The 19,263-nt window shown below is 42.9% G+C and overlaps 2 protein-coding genes across 2 annotated transcripts; one reads left to right on the top strand and one right to left on the bottom strand.

Moving 5' to 3' along the window:
* Window positions 1-5,858: 5,858 nt before the first annotated feature.
* LOC111839123 (E3 ubiquitin-protein ligase MARCHF7-like) lies at window positions 5,859-14,088 on the top strand. The gene is made up of 11 exons (XM_023802794.2): window positions 5,859-6,016; window positions 7,087-7,244; window positions 8,410-8,553; window positions 8,672-8,822; window positions 9,088-9,282; window positions 10,344-11,316; window positions 11,511-11,680; window positions 12,032-12,135; window positions 12,874-12,975; window positions 13,120-13,168; window positions 13,520-14,088. Exons 2-11 carry the CDS (start codon window positions 7,089-7,091, stop codon window positions 13,606-13,608), a joined length of 2,133 nt encoding a protein of 710 aa, XP_023658562.2. The 5' UTR covers window positions 5,859-6,016; window positions 7,087-7,088; the 3' UTR covers window positions 13,609-14,088.
* A 177-nt stretch (window positions 14,089-14,265) lies between these two features.
* cd302 (CD302 molecule) lies at window positions 14,266-19,077 on the bottom strand. The gene is made up of 6 exons (XM_023802906.2): window positions 18,914-19,077; window positions 16,992-17,120; window positions 16,767-16,883; window positions 16,031-16,201; window positions 15,414-15,434; window positions 14,266-15,330 (listed from the first exon to the last, which is right to left on the bottom strand). The coding sequence occupies exons 1-6, from the start codon at window positions 18,996-18,998 to the stop codon at window positions 15,128-15,130; spliced, it is 726 nt and encodes a 241-aa protein (XP_023658674.1). The 5' UTR covers window positions 18,999-19,077; the 3' UTR covers window positions 14,266-15,127.
* Between the last annotated feature and the right edge of the window lie 186 nt (window positions 19,078-19,263).

Below are 19,263 nucleotides of genomic sequence, written 5' to 3'. Positions count from 1 at the left end.
TAACATGAAAATAAACTTTCAAAAACATATTGTAACCTAAGATGGAACTGGTTTCTTCCTGACCTGTGACTTAAGTCCTCTCGCTCAGATATTGATGATCGCATGTTTTTATCGATGAATCTGCACGGATTACAAAACTTCACCTTCACCCACTTCCCCCTAAGACTGTAAACAGACTTTGCTTCACCTCCACCGATTGGCGACCGTTTTGTCCGTAACCATTGTTTTTTGTTTTGTTAATTGGAGCATGTTGCGGGACAAAGAAGGAAATCACAATAACGGCGGAGCTCTGAAACGTCCCCCGCCCCCCATCTACCTGACGCTACGCTCACAAAAGTGACGACGGAGGCAGAGAGAGAAAAAACAAGGATATATATCAAATGCAACTGCAAAACTTAAAAAAACACCTGTTTAATGTTGCGGAAAATAATAGTTTTGCTGACGGCACCGTTTTACAGGTTAGGTAACATTGCTAAATGTCACGTTCGTTACTTTTTTCCCCTCCGTCTCTCTCTCTGAGGGCGTTGAAGTTTGGTTGTTTCGTCTTCGACACATTGACCCGTTTTCTGGACGCCGGATATTTCTTTGCAATTTAAGCAAAAGTTGCACGATTCATATTTTTTCACAGTAGCTAACCCCACTTCGCATCGATTTTTAAAATTGTGGTAAAATAAACATATAATAGGAACAATATCAGGAAATCAACGTATTAGTTCAAATCAAGATGCTCGTGTCACACTAATGTGGGAATACATTTAGTCCTAGGATCTGGATGCACTTACAGAACAGATGCAATGTGTTCTGAATCAGCAACGCGTGAATTCAAAGAATACATATTGAACCACTAAAAAAAATCACATATTTTCAATAAACAACACGTTCTGTTTATGGCTGTGTTTTAAAATTAAATCCATTGTTATTCACACATTCTGTAAACAGAAGCGGTCCGACACAGTCTGGTGCCAACTGTCGGGCTGTGTTACATCGTATTTATGCAAAACACTGTCCGTTTTAATTAGTCATTTCTGGTCACCGCAAGTGCCATCCTGCTCCAGATACTAGCGAGGCAGACGTGTGAAACGCCTTCGGCGGAGATCGGATCAGACATAGGCCATTAGCGCCTTAACCATAACGGGCGCCGGGATTTCCTTGCAACGCGCGCTCCACAGAAGGAACCCATTTCGGGATAAAAATGCGTATTGGAATTGAAGAGTCCATTGAAAAGCATGATGGGAAACTAATGTTACGGGAAAACAAAGCAATGTGATTATAATGTAAACAGGCTTTGGAAGACCTCAAGCAAGTCATTTCTTTTCACACTGACACACGCATGAAGTATACTGGCTTCCATGTAAGAAATAAACACGCATTGCAAAATGAATTTTCTACAAATTAATATATTCTATTAGTGCAGTGGGACCGTAAAAGGTTTTATTACAAGGCTCAGCACTAAATTGATAAACCAGTGTAACAGTAACTTAGGCTTAGTATTCAGGAAGATATAATGGTGTTAACTCGATATCCAGCTATGTGAATCTATGTTTATCGATTTTGTGCCAACACTTTTTACTATGTCATGTTTTTTCCAGATGTTATCAATATGTAGAAATGGCAAAGTTGTTAATTTTATCGACAGTCGGCTGGGTGGAAATCAAAACATTGGCACTGAAGTGTGTCTTTATGGCACCTTCTAGTCAAACGGCACTTGTATTCATTGTTTTGTCTTTGACTCTTAATTGTTTTGCTATCATCATTTCCACATGGCAGCAATTTGCCCTCACACTTCCAGGGTTAGGGCTTCAAATCCTGCCCTTGATTCCGAGTTTGCCTGGATTTCATAAGTCACTAAAAGATGAGCAGTTAGGTCAACTGGTGTCTCTTAATTGGCCGTAGAGTGTGAGTTTGTGGACCTTGATGGATCAGCATCCTATCCAGGATGCCCCCTGTCCTACACTTCCAGGATCAAGCTGCAGGCTCACCATGGCCTAAATCAGGAAAAGCAGTTATGGAAGATGGGATAGAGGTGTCCTTTTCACAAGTTTGTAAAAATGTGACTAAGTAGAAAGAAACTAAACATATTATCTACATCAGCATTAAAAGTTCCAGTTTTAAAAAGAGCATGCATTTTCAAAGACAATGAGCGGACAAAATACTTTGATAAGAATTTGATATTACAGACACAGACGTTGAAGCATTCTTTACTCGCGTTCCCCGAGTGCTTAGGTGCTGGTATCTAAAAAGTGTGCTTTGTTGCAAGCGCATGCTCCTCGAATGCAGAGCATGTGGCGCAGAGTCAGGCTTCCTGGGTCTGAGAGAAGCCTGGGAACAGAGGAGAAATGTCACAAGGCATTCCTCAGCGATTACCCAACCGCAGACGTGTGAGCAGGAGGCTATTCCAAAGCTCCCACACAAGGCTGCTCACTTTGTTTAAAGTGGAAAATTAAGAAACTATTAAAATGACAGTGTTTTTTTCTGTTTGTCCATTGGCCCACGTATAAATGCAAAATTCATACCCAAAATGCATATATTGTTTTTTGGATTTTCCCACCACATCAGTAGTAACGGATTCTTAACCAACCCAAATGCAAGAAATTACAATAAAAAATATTTTACTAATATTTAATAATTACAAACACATCAATAAAAATAAACAGGGTATTAAAGGGAAACAAGTGTGCATATGCATCCACATTTGTTCTTAAAATTAAATGCAAAAAAATATCTTACATTATGCGAATTAATAGTATGGTGATAATTAACTCTTTCATTTAAATTCACATTGGATTGTACACCAGAAATATTAACTCAAATGCAGTATACGTAAGGCAATTTACATTTAGTCGAGCTGGATAATAAAGAATCTGAATATCTTTTTCTGCATCGGGAAGTTTGCTTCTGCTCTAGTTATTATTCAAATGAATGTATAATTAGTGCTGTTTACAATGATCTTAATGATCTCACTGTATGACAAAACAAACAACGTGTAACATAAACATACTGCAAAAAAACAGAAACAGCGCAACCTGTTTGAGAGAGAGAGCGAGAGAGAGGGAGAGAGAGAGGGACTCGAGTCAGTGAAATGTAATCATTAGTGCCCCTAGTGGTCAAAGATGTCCTATTCACGCGGAAGTGTTGGACTGTGGGAGCAAGTGTCAAATGTGCAAGAGTATTGTTTGTAACGTGAATTTGAAAATGTTAGGGATAAAACATTATAAACTGAAATTGCAAGAAACTAAACATATTATCTACATCAGCATTAAAAGTTCCAGTTTAAACAATTACTGACTGATCTGCTCACCGGACAGTTTTGTTTTTATAGTGCTCCTCGTGTAATATTATTTTATATTGGAAGTAAAATAAATTGAGTACAGTAGTACAACAGAAACCTGCAGACCTTACCCAGGCTTGGTGACCCACCTGCTCTTTTGTGTCACACTTAATTCCTGGTGGACCAGCTATCTGTTGATTCCAAATTATGAAACAGTTTCCATTAAATACAATTCAATATTTTATACTTTAACTGACTATTTTGTTGCAAGATATGGAAAAAAATGATTGAAAAACAGTTTAATTTAGCAAATTTTTAGAGCAAATGGCAAGAGAGCTGTAAGCAGGTTCACAAGGTTGTGGTTTGTGAAAACAGCTGGCAAACAAAATGAATGAAGAACTTTTTATTTAATTTGTTGTCATATTTATAGATCTGAGGGATGTGGCAGCTGTTGTGGTTATAGGGTGTCCAACGCAAAATGTCAGTACAAGAAAAACCTCAAACACTGCGGACTAGCAGGTCACCTCAGTGACACAAATCAGCAACAAGTTATACTTACAGTTTAGTTTAAAGTGTCTTGAGGACTAAGGGGAAATAAGATTTTTAACAAATTGTTTGATAAGATTGAGTACATCCAAGTAACTTGCCAAAAATGTATACAGACAGACAGACAGACAGACAGACAGACAGACAGATAGACAGACAGACAGACAGACAGACAGACAGACAGATAGACAGATAGACAGATAGACAGATAGACAGATAGACAGATAGACAGATAGATAGATAGATAGATAGATAGATAGATAGATAGATAGATAGAAAGGGGGCACGACTAATGCATAGTAATATATTAATGTCCGGGGGACAGAAACAGCACTGATCTGGCAGAATGGCCCATATATGTATGTATGTATATATGTATGTATGTGTGTAGGTGAGTATGTATGTATATGTGTATATATGTATGTATGTGTGTAGGTGAGTATGTATGTATATGTGTATATATGTATGTATGTGTGTAAGTGAGTATGTATGTATGTATATGTGTATGTATGTATGTGTGTAGGTGAGTATGTATGTATATGTGTTTATATGTGTGTATGTGTGTAGGTGAGTATGTATGTATATGTGTATATATGTATGTATGTGTGTAGGTGAGTATGTATGTATATGTGTATGTATGTATGTATGTGTGTAGGTGAGTATGTATGTATATGTGTATATATGTATGTATGTGTGTAGGTGAGTATGTATGTATATGTGTATGTATGTATGTATGTGTGTAGGTGAGTATGCATGTATATGTGTATATATGTATGTATGTGTGTAGGTGAGTATGTATGTATATGTGTATGTATGTATGTATGTGTGTAGGTGAGTATGTATGTATATGTGTATATATGTATGTATGTGTGTAGGTGAGTATGTATGTATATGTGTATGTATGTATGTATGTGTGTAGGTGAGTATGTATGTATATGTGTATATATGTGTGTATGTGTGTAGGTGAGTATGTATGTATATGTGTATATATGTATGTATGTGTGTAGGTGAGTATGTATGTATATGTGTATGTATGTATGTATGTGTGTAGGTGAGTATGTATGTATATGTGTATATATGTATGTATGTGTGTAGGTGAGTATGTATGTATATGTGTATGTATGTATGTATGTGTGTAGGTGAGTATGCATGTATATGTGTATATATGTATGTATGTGTGTAGGTGAGTATGTATGTATATGTGTATGTATGTATGTATGTGTGTAGGTGAGTATGTATGTATATGTGTATATATGTATGTATGTGTGTAGGTGAGTATGTATGTATATGTGTATGTATGTATGTATGTGTGTAGGTGAGTATGTATGTATATGTGTATATATGTGTGTATGTGTGTAGGTGAGTATGTATGTATATGTGTATATATGTATGTATGTGTGTAGGTGAGTATGTATGTATATGTGTATGTATGTATGTATGTGTGTAGGTGAGTATGTATGTATATGTGTATATACCTGTATGTATGTATGTGTGTACGTGAGTATGTATGTATATGTGTATATATGTATGTATGTATGTGTGTACGTGAGTATGTATGTATATGTGTATATATGTATGTATGTGTGTAGGTGAGTATGTATGTATATGTGTATATATGTATGTATGTATGTATGTGCGTATATATAGACTTAATGTTTTTTCTTTCATCAGGAGACCGATGGGATGAAAATTTCAAAGTCTCCATTTTGTGTATTTTCAAATGTAGGCTTAGCCTTTCAGACTTTATAGTGATGTTAATTGTGCAGTGATGCTTAGAAGGACTAACTTAAAAAGTGAGAAATATTATAGCATCAGTCTTCTGTTACTCTATACACCAGGGGTCTCCAGTCTTATCCAGAATCGTTGATGTACCAGTTTTCAATGCAACTCCCTAATTAGATTACTAAATAGAGGACTGATTGGCTGCAGAGTCCTCGCACCTGGGTTTGAATAGCTGACCTAAAGGTTATCCCAAAAGCCTGCTTACACACTGGCCCTTTGCGGATAGGATTGGCCACCCCAAAATTCATATTTTATGAATATTCTATTCTACACTAGGCTCTCATTGGTGCAGGTGCCCGACAATCACCAGAATGGGCGGTGCTTCTCACTCGCTGACGATAGGCATCACGTGACAGCACATGTCAACACAGCGTCTCCATTATTAATATTCGGCAAGAAGTGAATCAGGGGAAGTTGGAGGTGAGACACTACGTTTGCTTTCCTCCTTGGTTAAAAACTGAATGTCTGCTATGACTAAATAATAACGTACTGCTTATTATCATTCGCGGTGACAGTAATAATGCCTAGATATTCAACCAAAGTCTGTTTTATTGCTGCCTAGCTTGCAAACTTGCTAAGGTGAAGATATTTTGCCTAGAAAATGGCTAACTAGCTAGCTGGGAGTAGCTAATTCACTTGTACCTTGTCCTTTTCCTAACGTTAATATTTTTTCTGCGGAGACAGAACTGACATATTGCTGAATTGACTATCAGCTTTACTTAGCCAACTAGCTAACTTTGGTGCAGACTGCCTTTTAATTGTTAAGCTCGGTCATTAATGCGCTAATAGATGGTTACGTTTCCGTCGAGCGGTGGTGACATTTGAAATAATGTGAATTAAGTCTGCGTGTAGTTCCTCGGACTGCTGTTCCGCCCGTATGCCGGGCACACAGCGCCTTTTATCTCAAAGAGGGTGACATTTTAAGTGTAAAAGGGACAGCCAAGCTTCCATCTTAGGTGCTGGTGCAAAGTTTAATTTTGTTTCTCTGTGCTGGGGAACATGTTTCACCCCTGACTGCATTTCAGTGTTTTAAGTTTTTGTTTATTATTATTATTATTATTATTATTATTATTATTATTATTAGTAGTAGTAGTAGTAGTAGTAGTAGTAGTAGTAGAATTGTTATTGGGCATTTTTTCCCTTTTTGCACACCATCGTATTCCTGCTTGTTACACACTGCATTATTGTACTCATAATTCATAATTGTCTTCCTTCAATAGTGCATTTACATGAAATGGCTTTTCAGCATCAAGGAGACAAGTTAAAGAATCCCAAAGCAGAAATGCTTTTGCCATATATTATTATAAATGTCTTTTCAAAATTTGTAATTTATAATCCACACTGATTAATTTGCTTATCTGTAAACGCCTGATTAGTTAGCATGCATCTATAAACCTAGGAACAGAGTGTTAAAATTGGGAAATGCTATTTCCTTGACTGTAATTAATGTCTTTTGATATATTGTGTTCCCCTCTTTCTGTTGGCGTCAGAGATGGATTCCAAACCTCGTTGGCTGACGTGTACTCCCAAGTCCAATGCGATGTCCTCTTCCTCCTCGCCGACCAGTCAGCTCTACTGCCGAGATCGTGTGCTGGGTTGCGATCCGCATACCAGAGGACACCCGTTTAAGCTCGACTCTGATTCCCAGGTATTGCGTACGCTCTTGCAGACATTGTCTTTCGTTCAATCCACACTAGTAAATTTTTTGTTGTTAATATGATGCCTGGAGGTCGGATCAGAATCCGAACGCATTGCTTGTGTCAAGGAACCGTGTGTCTGGATTGAGTATTGACTAGTCTGTTATACGATTGTTATTTACAGCTGTTCTTTCGTCAATGATGCGTAGTTTCAAGAATTAGGCCTGTGCATTTAAGAACTTAAAGTGTGCAAATTTAAAAAAGAATTACAGGGGTATCTAAAGAACTGAAAGACCACTGTTAAATTTAGGACTTATTCAGATAGCGACTAATAGGAAACCGGTCAAGATATATCTTGGCACGGTTGAATGCGGCTCAAAGTTCTCACTCTGGTTTCTAGAATTAACTTGTTTTTTTGTGCCTGTGACTTCAGCGCGGCTTGTATCACTCAGAAGTAACAGACTGTCTGAAATGCACTTCTGGGTGTGTCCCTGTGTGTTCATTGTGTGCCAGCTTGCAGTCCTTTTCGGAGCGGCGGCTTTGCATGTGCTCCTTCTCACATTACCCTTTCTGTGCTTTTGAAAATGTATTATTTAAAGTCTGCTTGGGATCCCAGCCCATAATATGGTTGTTGTGTAGGATTGTTGCCGAAACCGAGTCACTATGGCATTGGGTGTTTGTAGCTGACAAACGAGCGGTTGCCATGTTGTATGAGAATGAATCCTAAATGGTTAAAAGACGGGTAAAAAAGCGGAGGATCGACACTTGGCTACAGTAGGGTGATGCTTGAGGCTGCAGTGGCACGACATGACTGGGCTCTGCTTGGTTGTCTGCTTCATGACAGGTGGGGTGTGGCACTGAGCCACTGCGGGCTAACTAGCTACTACTTAAGATTAGCTATCGTGTTCCAAATGGATTTACCTTATCTGTGATTATCATCATTATCTAGGTAGGTGAATATTTAAACAAAGTTACCTCCCAATAATATTTAAGTGGCTCAAACTGTAAGGTCAATCGCCAACCAAACAGTCTGTGTGGAAACTGCAAAAATATGATATTGAGAAAATCGCATGTGGCTGTCAGCTGTCTCCTACGCATGCTTCCATATTATCTGCTCTTTACTTCCTGTGTCCGGGGTCTTAGAAAATGTGACAGTCTTCTTTGCCATTCCCGCAGAGTCCAAGATTTAACGATTCATCCAAAAACCAAGGTGGCCCAGAGGGCCGTCATCCTGCATGGAGACGCCCTTCACGCCTTAGCTCCGCCTCTGCATCATGTGACGGCACGTGGACCGAGTCTGGGGGAAGCAGAAGCAAACAGGTAGGGCACAAATGCCTTTAGATCTCACAATTTGAATATCTGTCCTCCATCTTCATTGTTTGGGCCACTCCGTAGCCGGCCACGCTCCGTCTAACTCCGACACCATTTCTCGTGGTAGTGTTATCGTCAGAGGGGTTCTGAAACGCAGCAGGGGATGTACACCGAGCAAGATGCAGACCGCAAGAGATCCGCGCTGTCTGGCACCGGCAGGGCATCGTGTTCCGGGGATTCCCGTTCATCCTTGGAGGGCGGCCATTACTCCAGCGCCGGTACTGTCCTAAGCACTGCCTGGATCTCCATCTATCATTGAAGCAGAACAGTCATTTTCATGTGGATCTGTTCTGGGTTTCATGTAGAGTGACAGATAGCTTGCCCGCTAGATAATAATCGGTAATCTTGAAGCATATATTGTACTTATTATACTTAAGTAATTTATGTTTGCAGTGTAATTAGCCTTGACAGTTGAGTCACTGTTGGTTAAGCTGCAGTTTCTCGAACGTGCAGTTGAATGACAGATGACCTCCTCCTGTGCAGATTCACCATGGCTGGCGCGCAGCCCTCCCTCCAGGTCGTCGACATCTTCGTCGTCGTCATCATCATCATCTTCCTCTGAGGGCTTCTGGTCTCGCCGAGAGCTTCGCAAGAGATCGGACCGAAGCCTCTCTGGTCCGGTGGGCCACGCCGCGGGATTGTCGGAGAGCAGAACCACTAGCCTGTTCACCTCTCAGAGTGCGTCCGTGTGATACCCCTCGAGGGTTTGGCGCCGCCCTGCTGTTCTTTTTTATAGTAGAGAGATTTCTGGAGTTAGGCTCAGAGGCTCCAAGGGGCAGGCTGGGGCTAAGGCTAAGTCACAGACCATGGTGGAGCGTTAGGTTTAGGGGGCAGCTTAAATCAGCCTGATTTATCTCGGTGACCAGCCAGTGGGCCTTCAGACGTCTCCCTGCGCCACGTCATTTCATTCCTCAGATAGCTGTAGACTTTTTGTGCTACTTCAATAATTTTGGGGCCCATGGTTGTGTGTGTGTGTGTGTGTGTGTGTGTGTGTGTGGGGGGGGGGGTTCTATGAGATCGTGATTTGCAGCGACAGGAAGGAGGACAGGGTGCTGTGGGGGGGTGAATCAGGGGCATGTGCGTCAGTGGTCATCTGCTTCCTGGCTGGCAAGGGGAGGCTGCATCCAGCCAAGCCCGACATGACTAACACTGGGGAGAGAATCGGCGTGGGGGTTGGGTGATACATGTTATTTACGGTATTTTGTACGGTAAGATCACACTCTGGTTCACGTTGGTCTTATTTGCACCGTTAAAGGTTTGAAGACGAGATGTAAAAAAATAAATAAATTTGAATACAAATATGACTGACAAATTATCTATAATATATGATAGGGAGACAAAAACTAACAAAACCTGTAATGTATTCTGCAGGCTAATCCAGAACACATTCACCAAGCCCTACAGCTGGTTAAATACTGGCTAATAAATTTTTTAAAGAAATGATTAAGTTATTCGGAAGTAAAGGGGTAAACTGTCACTTTTTCTTTCAGTGATGTATGCATGATGCTTTTGTGGGTTTGATGCTGTAATACTTTCTGAATGACGAACGTCACTCAGAGCTGGTTACCGTTACTTAAATCATGAATTGCTTATTAGGCCGAACTTGACTTGCTCATGGTCCTTCCTGTATTTCCTGTGAATATAAGATAGATGTCTGGAACAAAGTGTGCTGGTAGTTGTTTGACATTTGACGATATTAAATATTAAGGGCCGGTTCTTTTTATCTGTGGGTATTTCAGATCAGGAGCGTGTCACTTCCTGTTACGCACAAGGAGCGAGGCCCAAAGAGGGCGTCTCCTCCAGTCGAATGAGTGGTTCTTACCTTCACCGCCTGCCCTCCGACTATCAGCCATCTTGGCTCTCCCACGACTCGTGCAGCGATGCTTCTGAGCAGCCCCGGGAATCGTCAGTGGATCCTCGGGTACGAACTCGGACGTCTCGGTCAGGCGACTGGACGGACAGCCTCCCTGAGAGGTCTCCCGGCGTCTCCCCACTGTATCGCCCTCGTAGGCGGCCCAGCGACCTCGCGGAGCGCCATGGCACCAAGCCGCTGCTGTCTCGCCTGGCCAGCAGCATGTCCTCCACCCTGTTCTCCAGACGCTCCTCCCAGGACTCTGGCGGTTCTGGCTCCGCCGCCGTTCCCAATGAGGCTGGCAGCAGCCTCCAGAGAGGAGGGTTAGGGAGTCTGGACGATCCTTCACCTGGGCTGCCCTTCCTCCGCCGCAGACGCCAGAGCACGCCGCCTGTACCGTGGGGGAACAGCACGGAGTCGGAACCGGAGTCTCCACGGGCCTCCGGCTCCTGGCTGTCGTCATCTCTCAGGAACCGGTGCGCCCCGCTCTTCCCACGAAGGAGGCGGGAGGGCCGAGATGAGACGGCGCTCTCCATGTCCGCCACGGCATTCCCGAACTCACGGTGCCCGCCGTTGACGACGCATGCCTCGGGAATCAACGCCACCGAGGAGGAGGACGAGGAGGAAGAGCCTCGAGGGGCAGGAGCAGCACCCCCTCACACAGGGGGAGACCAAGATCTATCTGGAATCACCAGATCCTTGCTGCGACTTTCCATGCCTTCGCCACTGGAGGGCGCCAGTGGGAATGCGGCGCTCACCATCGACATGATGGCGCCTAGAAGGATCCCTTCTGAAGAGCAAAGGGAGGAGAAGCCCACCTCGTCCCGAGATCCAGAGAGAGTGAAGAAAATACAGGAGAGGTAACCAGCAAAACCACAGAGAGAGCTAACATACTTTAATTAGGCTGTCCTCAAATTTGTATTGTAATTAATCAGCCACCATTTAATTATGTACTGACAGGAATGTAGGTATATGTAGCTGTAATGAACAATGAGTTAGGCTAAATCTGAAGTAATTCGACCAAAAATTGTGCCTCCCCCCCCCATTTCCTTAGCCTGCTGTTGGAGGATTCTGATGAGGAGGAGGGGGAACTCTGCCGCATCTGTCAAATGGGACACAACTCCCCCCCCGACCCGCTGATCGAACCCTGCCAGTGTACAGGAAGCCTCCAGTATGTCCATCAGGAATGCATGAAGAAGTGGCTGCTTGCTAAAATCAGCTCAGGTATTACGGGCGCCGGTAAACACTCACATTAGCCCCGTTTCCATTAGTTTTGCAGAAATTATCAGCAGAGTTGAATTGTGGACAGAGTGTATTTCCATTAATGGATGTCAGATGAATAATACTTTCTATTTATCACTCGGCGAGATTAAGATCCGTATCTCGTACTTCAGCGTGGAATGGACTTCCCGTCAGTTAGCTTTATGAGAACGAATTATTTTGTCCTACGTATCTACTGATTTTTCCTTTGACGGATTTTCAGTTTGCATCTTCAGAATGCACAGATCTAGGTGAGTGGAGATGCCAGTATTGAGACGCAGCCTTAAGGTGACCTTCCACCCCCCCCCCCCCCAGGTTCTAGCCTGGAGGCCATCACCACCTGTGAGCTGTGCAGGGAGAAGCTGCAGCTCGACATCGAGGACTTTGACATCAACGAGCTGCACAGGACCCATGAGAGGGTCAGCGAGTCATTTCCGAGCTGCGCTTGGCGCTCCTGAGGCTCTTACTCAGCACCAATGCCGCTACTCTGCCCCTACACTGCTGAGCATATGTACAGCCAGATAACGCAACAGTCTGCTGTTGCAGGTTTAGGCAAGTTAGATTAGAAGGCATTTCTAAGCCTCCTTAATGCCACTTAAATGTAAGATTCCCATTGTGTTGTGTTTGAAGAACTTCATAGACAGAGTACAATAAGCTTCATATTATTGTTAACCAGTTTCACCATGATGCACAATTGGGGTCATCTAACTGAATTTGCGTTTTACCCAACCGAAAACTGATAGATAGATAACGTCACTTACAGGCCAGCTTAGAGCAACGTGTTAGTTATCTGAAGCTAGTGTCCCTCCCTCCCCCCTGCAAACACTGGTTCTGCTTATTCCGGTCTGTGTGACATTAATATACAAAATCACAGCAACATATAAAATCTTCCCATTCACAAACACTTAAATCGGTGTTATCGTCCATGGTTCTGCCATTTTTATGACCCTTAAGAGATGGATGTAAGACGAATACCAATGAAGGCCTTTTTTTAGACTAGCAAGTGTAATACTTTGTATAGTCCCCCCCCCCCCCCCCAGCCAAAAGGTAAAATCAGGTGTTTAGCCAATCGAACAGAAAATAAATGTGGACTGGCGGGGGGTGGTATAATTTATAGGTGAGTCACACGATCTTATTGTGGCCCCTCCCCTGAACAGTCTGAGTACGAGTTCATCAGCTGTGGGCTGTACCTGGTGGTCCTTCTGCACCTGTGTGAGCAGCGCTTCTCCGACACGCTGGGCATCGCCAACGAAGTCGGGGTAAGGGGCGGACCGGGCCGCGTTGCCCCGGAGATGCTGTGCTGCTTGTGTGACTATACCGGCGGAAACGTCAGTCTTATGTGTGCTTGAGCTCCGTCTCCCCGTAAAATGTCTTCCTCCCCCCCCCCCCCCTCTCTCGCTCAGTTTTTCAACCTGGCGAGAACGCTGCGTGAGCACATGGACAGTCTTGAAAGTACGTTTCGACTCTCCGTCATTCACTGTAATCTCAAAGTGGCTGGGGAGGGGGGGGGGGTTGTTGAAAAAGGAGTGTGTTTCACAAGATGTACTGGGAAAGTCACTTAAGTGATTTGTGAACTGTTCAAAAATGATACAAAAGCATAAACTGGGTTTTCAGCCACTATGATTCATGACGACGGCTTTATGTTGCAACGTTTAACCAGGCCGGGGTGACAAAGGTGTCACAAAAGGCCTCCGTAACATGCTGTCCCTCTAATTTGGATGAGGGTCCATCCGGGGCCGTACATCGAGAATTTCGATAAATAGACTAGTATTGTCCTACCTAATGTTCCTCTCTCTCGTTCAGGGGCTTACAGGGAGTCTGAGGAAGAGGAGGCACGGCAGAACAGTCCATCCGTCGACTTTGGTGACTCTGATGAGGAAGAGCGCTGCTGAGTAACGGCTGGTTAATCGGGACTGCATTTCATGCTGTGGTGATAAGCTTATATGTAAAGTCTATATAGATGTTTTAGGGGAAAAGGGCAAGAACTCGTTCAGAAAATTCTAGCCGTAATGAGTGTTTTATAAAGATAAGGAAATGCTTTTGGGAAATGTTTTAGTTGCTACTTAACCATTTATGTGAATTGTTTGTGTGACTTCTAAATGCCACAAGTGCTTTAAAACTACTACCGCAGTCAAAATCACTGTGCCCTGCGGCCGCCTCGGCCTTGGAACCGGGCACCCCCTCTCCTGCTCCAGCCCTCCACCAGGAGAAGCCGGCAGGAGAAGCCAGACCCTCCTCGAGGACACTTGATTATGTACGATGCATTCTTTCTCACAGTATGCACAGAGGAGGAAATGTGAGAACTCTCCACACTGTTCGACCCTGTATTTTTAACGAGATAATAAAAAATGGATTCCGTTCTTGTTCATTTACCCATCCTTTGACTTAACCTTTGTCCTAATGGTTTAATGATTAAGATGTGATGGATTTTTTTTTTTTTTTTAAAGCTACACTTACACTTATTTTCTCTCCGGAATGAAAACTACTTGAAATGGATTTAGCTGCGTGGATCAACAGAAATGCAGAAGAAATTTAAAGGAGCACTCCGATTACCACCCGGCAACCGTTTATTAATAACTGCATACAGACTAAAAACACAGTGACTGAACACAATCCCATCCCGCCTCAAAAACCATCAAACCGCTGACAGCCAAAGCTTCTCGGTCACGTGAATGTTAAACGTTAAACAGCACAAACACACCCTCCCGCGTGAGCCTGAATGCGATATTCTGTGGCTTTACATTTCAAACGTTTAGCTGCTTTACTGCATTATCACAATTAAACGAGAACTGCAATCCAGGAATGTGACGCCACAGCGCCTCAAAAGAGGTTTACGCGGTGCATTTTATCCGAAGAACCCAAAAAAATCATCTCAGCAGCGACTGGATGCTAAATCCCCAATAATATACTGTACAGTGGGCGCAGTGCACTTGGGTATACAGCATTTCAAACACTTAAGCTCCTTGATCTCTAGTACTGCTTCCAAGCCTAGTCTGACACACACAAACTTTTTTTCACATTTTACAAAAACACCAGCTTTACCCGTAACAGTGCAAGAATACTGATTCTGAAGGGCACCTATTTTAAAGGGTAACAAGTCAAAATATGGCTATGTAGCAAAAATCGATGGCAAATACATATTTAAAATGCAGTGTCGTTTCTGAGAAATGCGACACTGAAAAAGCCAGCATTGAAAACAGGCCCCTTTAACACCCTGACAACTGCGAGGTGAGGGCAGTCCTTACCTGGTGCAGGACCCCCACCCCCACCCAACACACCCCCTACCCTGCTATATACCAGAAACAGAAATTTGAACCCAAATGCTTCTGAAAGCCAAGTGTCACTTCCTGTGATGCAATAAGTTGCCGCCTACTTCCATTGGTCAGATGGGGATTTGGGGGAGGGGCTTCATTAGGGCAGGGGCCCCGTCTCCTCCACCTCCATGAGACAGGCCTCGTCGGGTGAGAGGGCCCGGAACGGCGGGTGGTACTCGAACGCGGTGAAGAGTACGGGGCCAAAACTGTGCCTCTGCTGCATGAACCAGATGACGGCCGAGATTCCCAAGATGACCACAACGCTGAGGATGACCAGAGCTGAGAGGAGCCAGCTGTTACCTTGGGAGGGAAGAGTAGCAGGAAAAGGGTTAAGGCTGAACTTACCAGGAAACTCCCTATGGGTAATTATAATGGCTACTTACTCTTTTTGGGCTTTTCTGGTTCTGAAAGAGGAAATGGAAAATATCAGTATTGGCAGCCAAAGGATCACGTTATGATGACCTTTCTAACACAACGAGTCGATATTTTTCAATTTCAAATGATGCCAATTTGTGAATTTCAATAGAATAGAATAATGATACTGCATGAATCCTTTTGTAGAAATTCCCTTCTTGCCTACGCCATCTTGATCTCCATGAGTCATAGACACATTCAGAGGTGAGAGCAAGCTTTGAGGACAGTGTTGGGTCAGCTAGCATGCGGCATCCCTGTAGCTCAAGTCAAGGGCCCACAGACACACGACTGCTCTGCTGAGGCCGGTGGTCGAACCAGCAACCTTCTGATCACAGGCACAGAGACTTAGCCCATTAAGCCATCACCTGTATATATGTTTCGTTTTTGCACATCTATTTCCACTTTTATTTTCCTTTTTTATTCCATTTATTATCTTTTGTATTTCTGTCTTGACTGTAGGTATAATTGTATACGCCATGAATCAAAACAGACGGCTCGCACTTCTTGTACTCGGCAAATAAAGGGATTCCGATTCTGATTCCATCTCTGTGTGAGATGGATGCGCCCCCTGGTGGCAGCCCCTCACCCTGCAGTGTCTCGCACACCACGCCGTTCTCTGAGGTCTCCTCGCAGCTGACCAAGTCCCACATGCCGCTGGAGGCGTTCAGGGCGCCACACGTGTCCATGCTGACCAAGTCATCCGAGTATTTGCCCCAGTTGGTGAAATCTAGATGCTCCTCCGTCTGCCACACCAGCTCTGCGAAAACACAGGCCCCGTGACGGGAGAGGGGGAGGGTCACATCGAGATGATCACTTACAGCTTCCTGGCAAACTCCCCCAATAACCACAACATTGGGCAAGACTTTCTTCTTCAGATCAGTAAGTTGAAGCAAAAATCCAAAAAAGCATTCCAGTCATTAACCTGCACTGATGCCTTCCTATACAACGAATAACCTTTCACAACCCTACAACTGATGTATTCCTATAGTGGAGCCGTATTGCTTTTCATGAGACTCCTATGATATTTTTTTTTCCATGGCTTGAACTTGATATCCGCTTCAACTTTAAATAATCCAGTAAAACTGCATGTATATCTCGAATCAGGAGAAATCATGGAGAGAAAATGCTAGGTGTTCTCACGCACAAGGGAGACTTTTAGGAACAAATATTACACCCCCCCCCCCCCGCCCACCCACCCACATTTACAAATAAACATCCTCTTTCTGTTCTGTGCATTACACAATGCTTAGTGAAGGAATGTGGCCAACAGAAAAATGCTTTGTTCAATAATCCACTCAAAGTATGTGATCACATGTAGTTACCTTCACTCTCAGAATCATAGTAGATCCCAAGCCACACATTTCTGTTGCCTTTCCAAACTTCGGAGCTGTACTTGATGACAAACATGTTCTCCTCCTTGCTGTTTACAGTCAGTAGGCCTGTTGAGAAGAGGAAGACACAATCAATATGGCAACACTGTTCAAAATAATGCCAGATAGGAGGGTATGTGTGTTAGAATTGGTTGACTAATGGCAGTATCACGCTACCATATCCGTGGCAGAGGTCTTTGGCCCTCTCGATGCTGTAGCTCTTGAAGACGTCTTCTTCTTCCCCATGGACGAAATGGTAACAGCTGTTCCCAAAAGGTACCCACATGCGCCCGTCAGCGGGACACTCTGAGGAGGGAACCAGCCAAGATCATCAGCCGAGAGTCAGGGACGAAAGTTACCCCTGACTTGATGGCTTTGAAAAGGCTAGGCAAGACTCGCTGTGTCCTGTCAAGGTGACAGCTGTGTCACATGTATCCTGGGTGCCCCGCTCAGCAGGTGCAGGGCTCATTGAAGGAAACCCACCCTTTACTCTTTACGACTTTTGGCATTTTTGCTTTTTTGGTTGCATTCACAGTTCTTTGTGGGGACCTGAAAAATGGTCCCCACAATGTCAAAATAATAGGTTTTATGGGGACCAAATGTTCCCCAAAATGTAATATAAACATAATCCACACACACACAAGTTGGTCTTCCTATCTAAATGCGGACCGTCCATTCATTTCTATGGGAAAAAGCATAATCCCAATCACAACACCCTTAACCCCTACCCATCCCTAACCTTAATCATAAGTAACCAACCCAAATACAAGACTTTTGTCATTTTTATTTTTTTGATTGCATTCGCAGATTTTTATAAAACTGAGGTTATCCAAATGGGGACCTCAAAAGATGTCCCCAAAAGTAGGGAAATTTCAGGTTTTACTACACTTTGGGGCCAATTTGGTCCTCAAATGTGATCTATGCAAACCCCCCCCCCCACAGACAGTTGCCAGTTCACCCCAGAAACGCGATTTGCTAATTCCACACAGACTACAGTTATTTCAGTCTCACCCTAACATGTTTAACTAAAATGCATGAAAACTTAAAAGTATAACTACTTATAAGACGTATAAGTAATGTGAACATTCAAGGCTGAATAAATTTCAAGCAAAACAATTTTTCGAAAACGTAATAATACAAATCAACAACACACAGCATATATAAATTTGTCAACTTAGTACTTGAAAAGCCTGTTCTCAGCCGTATCAGCTAAAACGCCGTGTCTCCGGATCAGACCGATTATTATTACATAATTATTATTACTATTACTGTTTACCAGACCGATTCATGACTGCACGTCGCTCATTTTAAAACGTATCCTGAAATAAAATGTCGTAATACCTCTGTGTTCCTATATATAATTCCATTTTTCAAACATGACTAACATGTTACATAAAACTTACCAATACCAGTGACATTTTATTCAGATTCTGCGAAAAGTTTCGTACTACCGAAAGAAAAAAACGGCTGTCAGATTAATTGTTAACTATATATAAAAAAGATTAGCTGGCAAAACTTTGTATTGTGAGACTTGAGTAAATGTTTAGGTGCCTTGCGATTTTTTTTCTATTTCAGCTTTATTTGCCAAACCAAGATCGTTTATGAAATATGCAAGAACTTCACTAATTGAGTCCGATATAAAACAGAAGCTACTTCTTTTTTTCTAACCCGGTTACATCAAACCAGCTGGTTAAACGTCACAAGCAACGACAACTAAACAACAAGCCTACTGACCGCCAAGCTTCTATTACTTCAAAACACCACACATTGACATATTGAACAAACGCAGTATTAAACTTTTGCCCAGTATTTCTACAGTTATAGGCGCGATGGATAAAAATTGCAAACAGAAGCCGAGTAACGGGTTTCACATACGAGACGGGTATGTTTATGCTACGCCAAGGACACAGTAACCCTACATTATCAAATACAATGTATAATATAAAATATAGCCTAAGTTAACGTTGAGTAGTTAATTTACGAACGTCTTGTAATTCAGTAACTTTTCTCCAATCATTCTACAAAATGCGTAAAAGCATGCTTGACTGCGATATATAAGGTAATAAATAATTGTGAGATAAGTAAGATTAATTACTTACCGCCGCCAAAACAGCAACTACAACAGAGCGCAAAAGCAACGAGTTTGCATAAGAAGGACGGGCGACATCGCCTCCTGGAGCCCATGTTTTCAGCGGAGGGGAAACAGAACTGAGAACAAACTTTTTCCCCGTTCGACCAACAAGGCCGAAATGTAATAACGCGTCACGCACCGTCCACCCAGCCTCCGGGAGTGGGAAGTGCCGCTTTGCTTCACACCCCAGTAACATTTTGTTACGTGCAGTCTATTATATTACTGAAAAAATGGCAGTAGCCTATATTTATCTTCAGCCTACAAATATTTGAAAACAAGGCAAAGATAACGAGGGTTAATAATACAACAGAAATGTAT

This window comes from Paramormyrops kingsleyae, chromosome 1, assembly GCF_048594095.1.
Source record: "Paramormyrops kingsleyae isolate MSU_618 chromosome 1, PKINGS_0.4, whole genome shotgun sequence".
NCBI classification, from domain to species: Eukaryota; Metazoa; Chordata; class Actinopteri; order Osteoglossiformes; family Mormyridae; genus Paramormyrops; species Paramormyrops kingsleyae.
The sequence above is the reverse complement of the archived record's forward strand: the minus strand, read 5'-3'. Positions and strand labels throughout refer to the sequence as shown.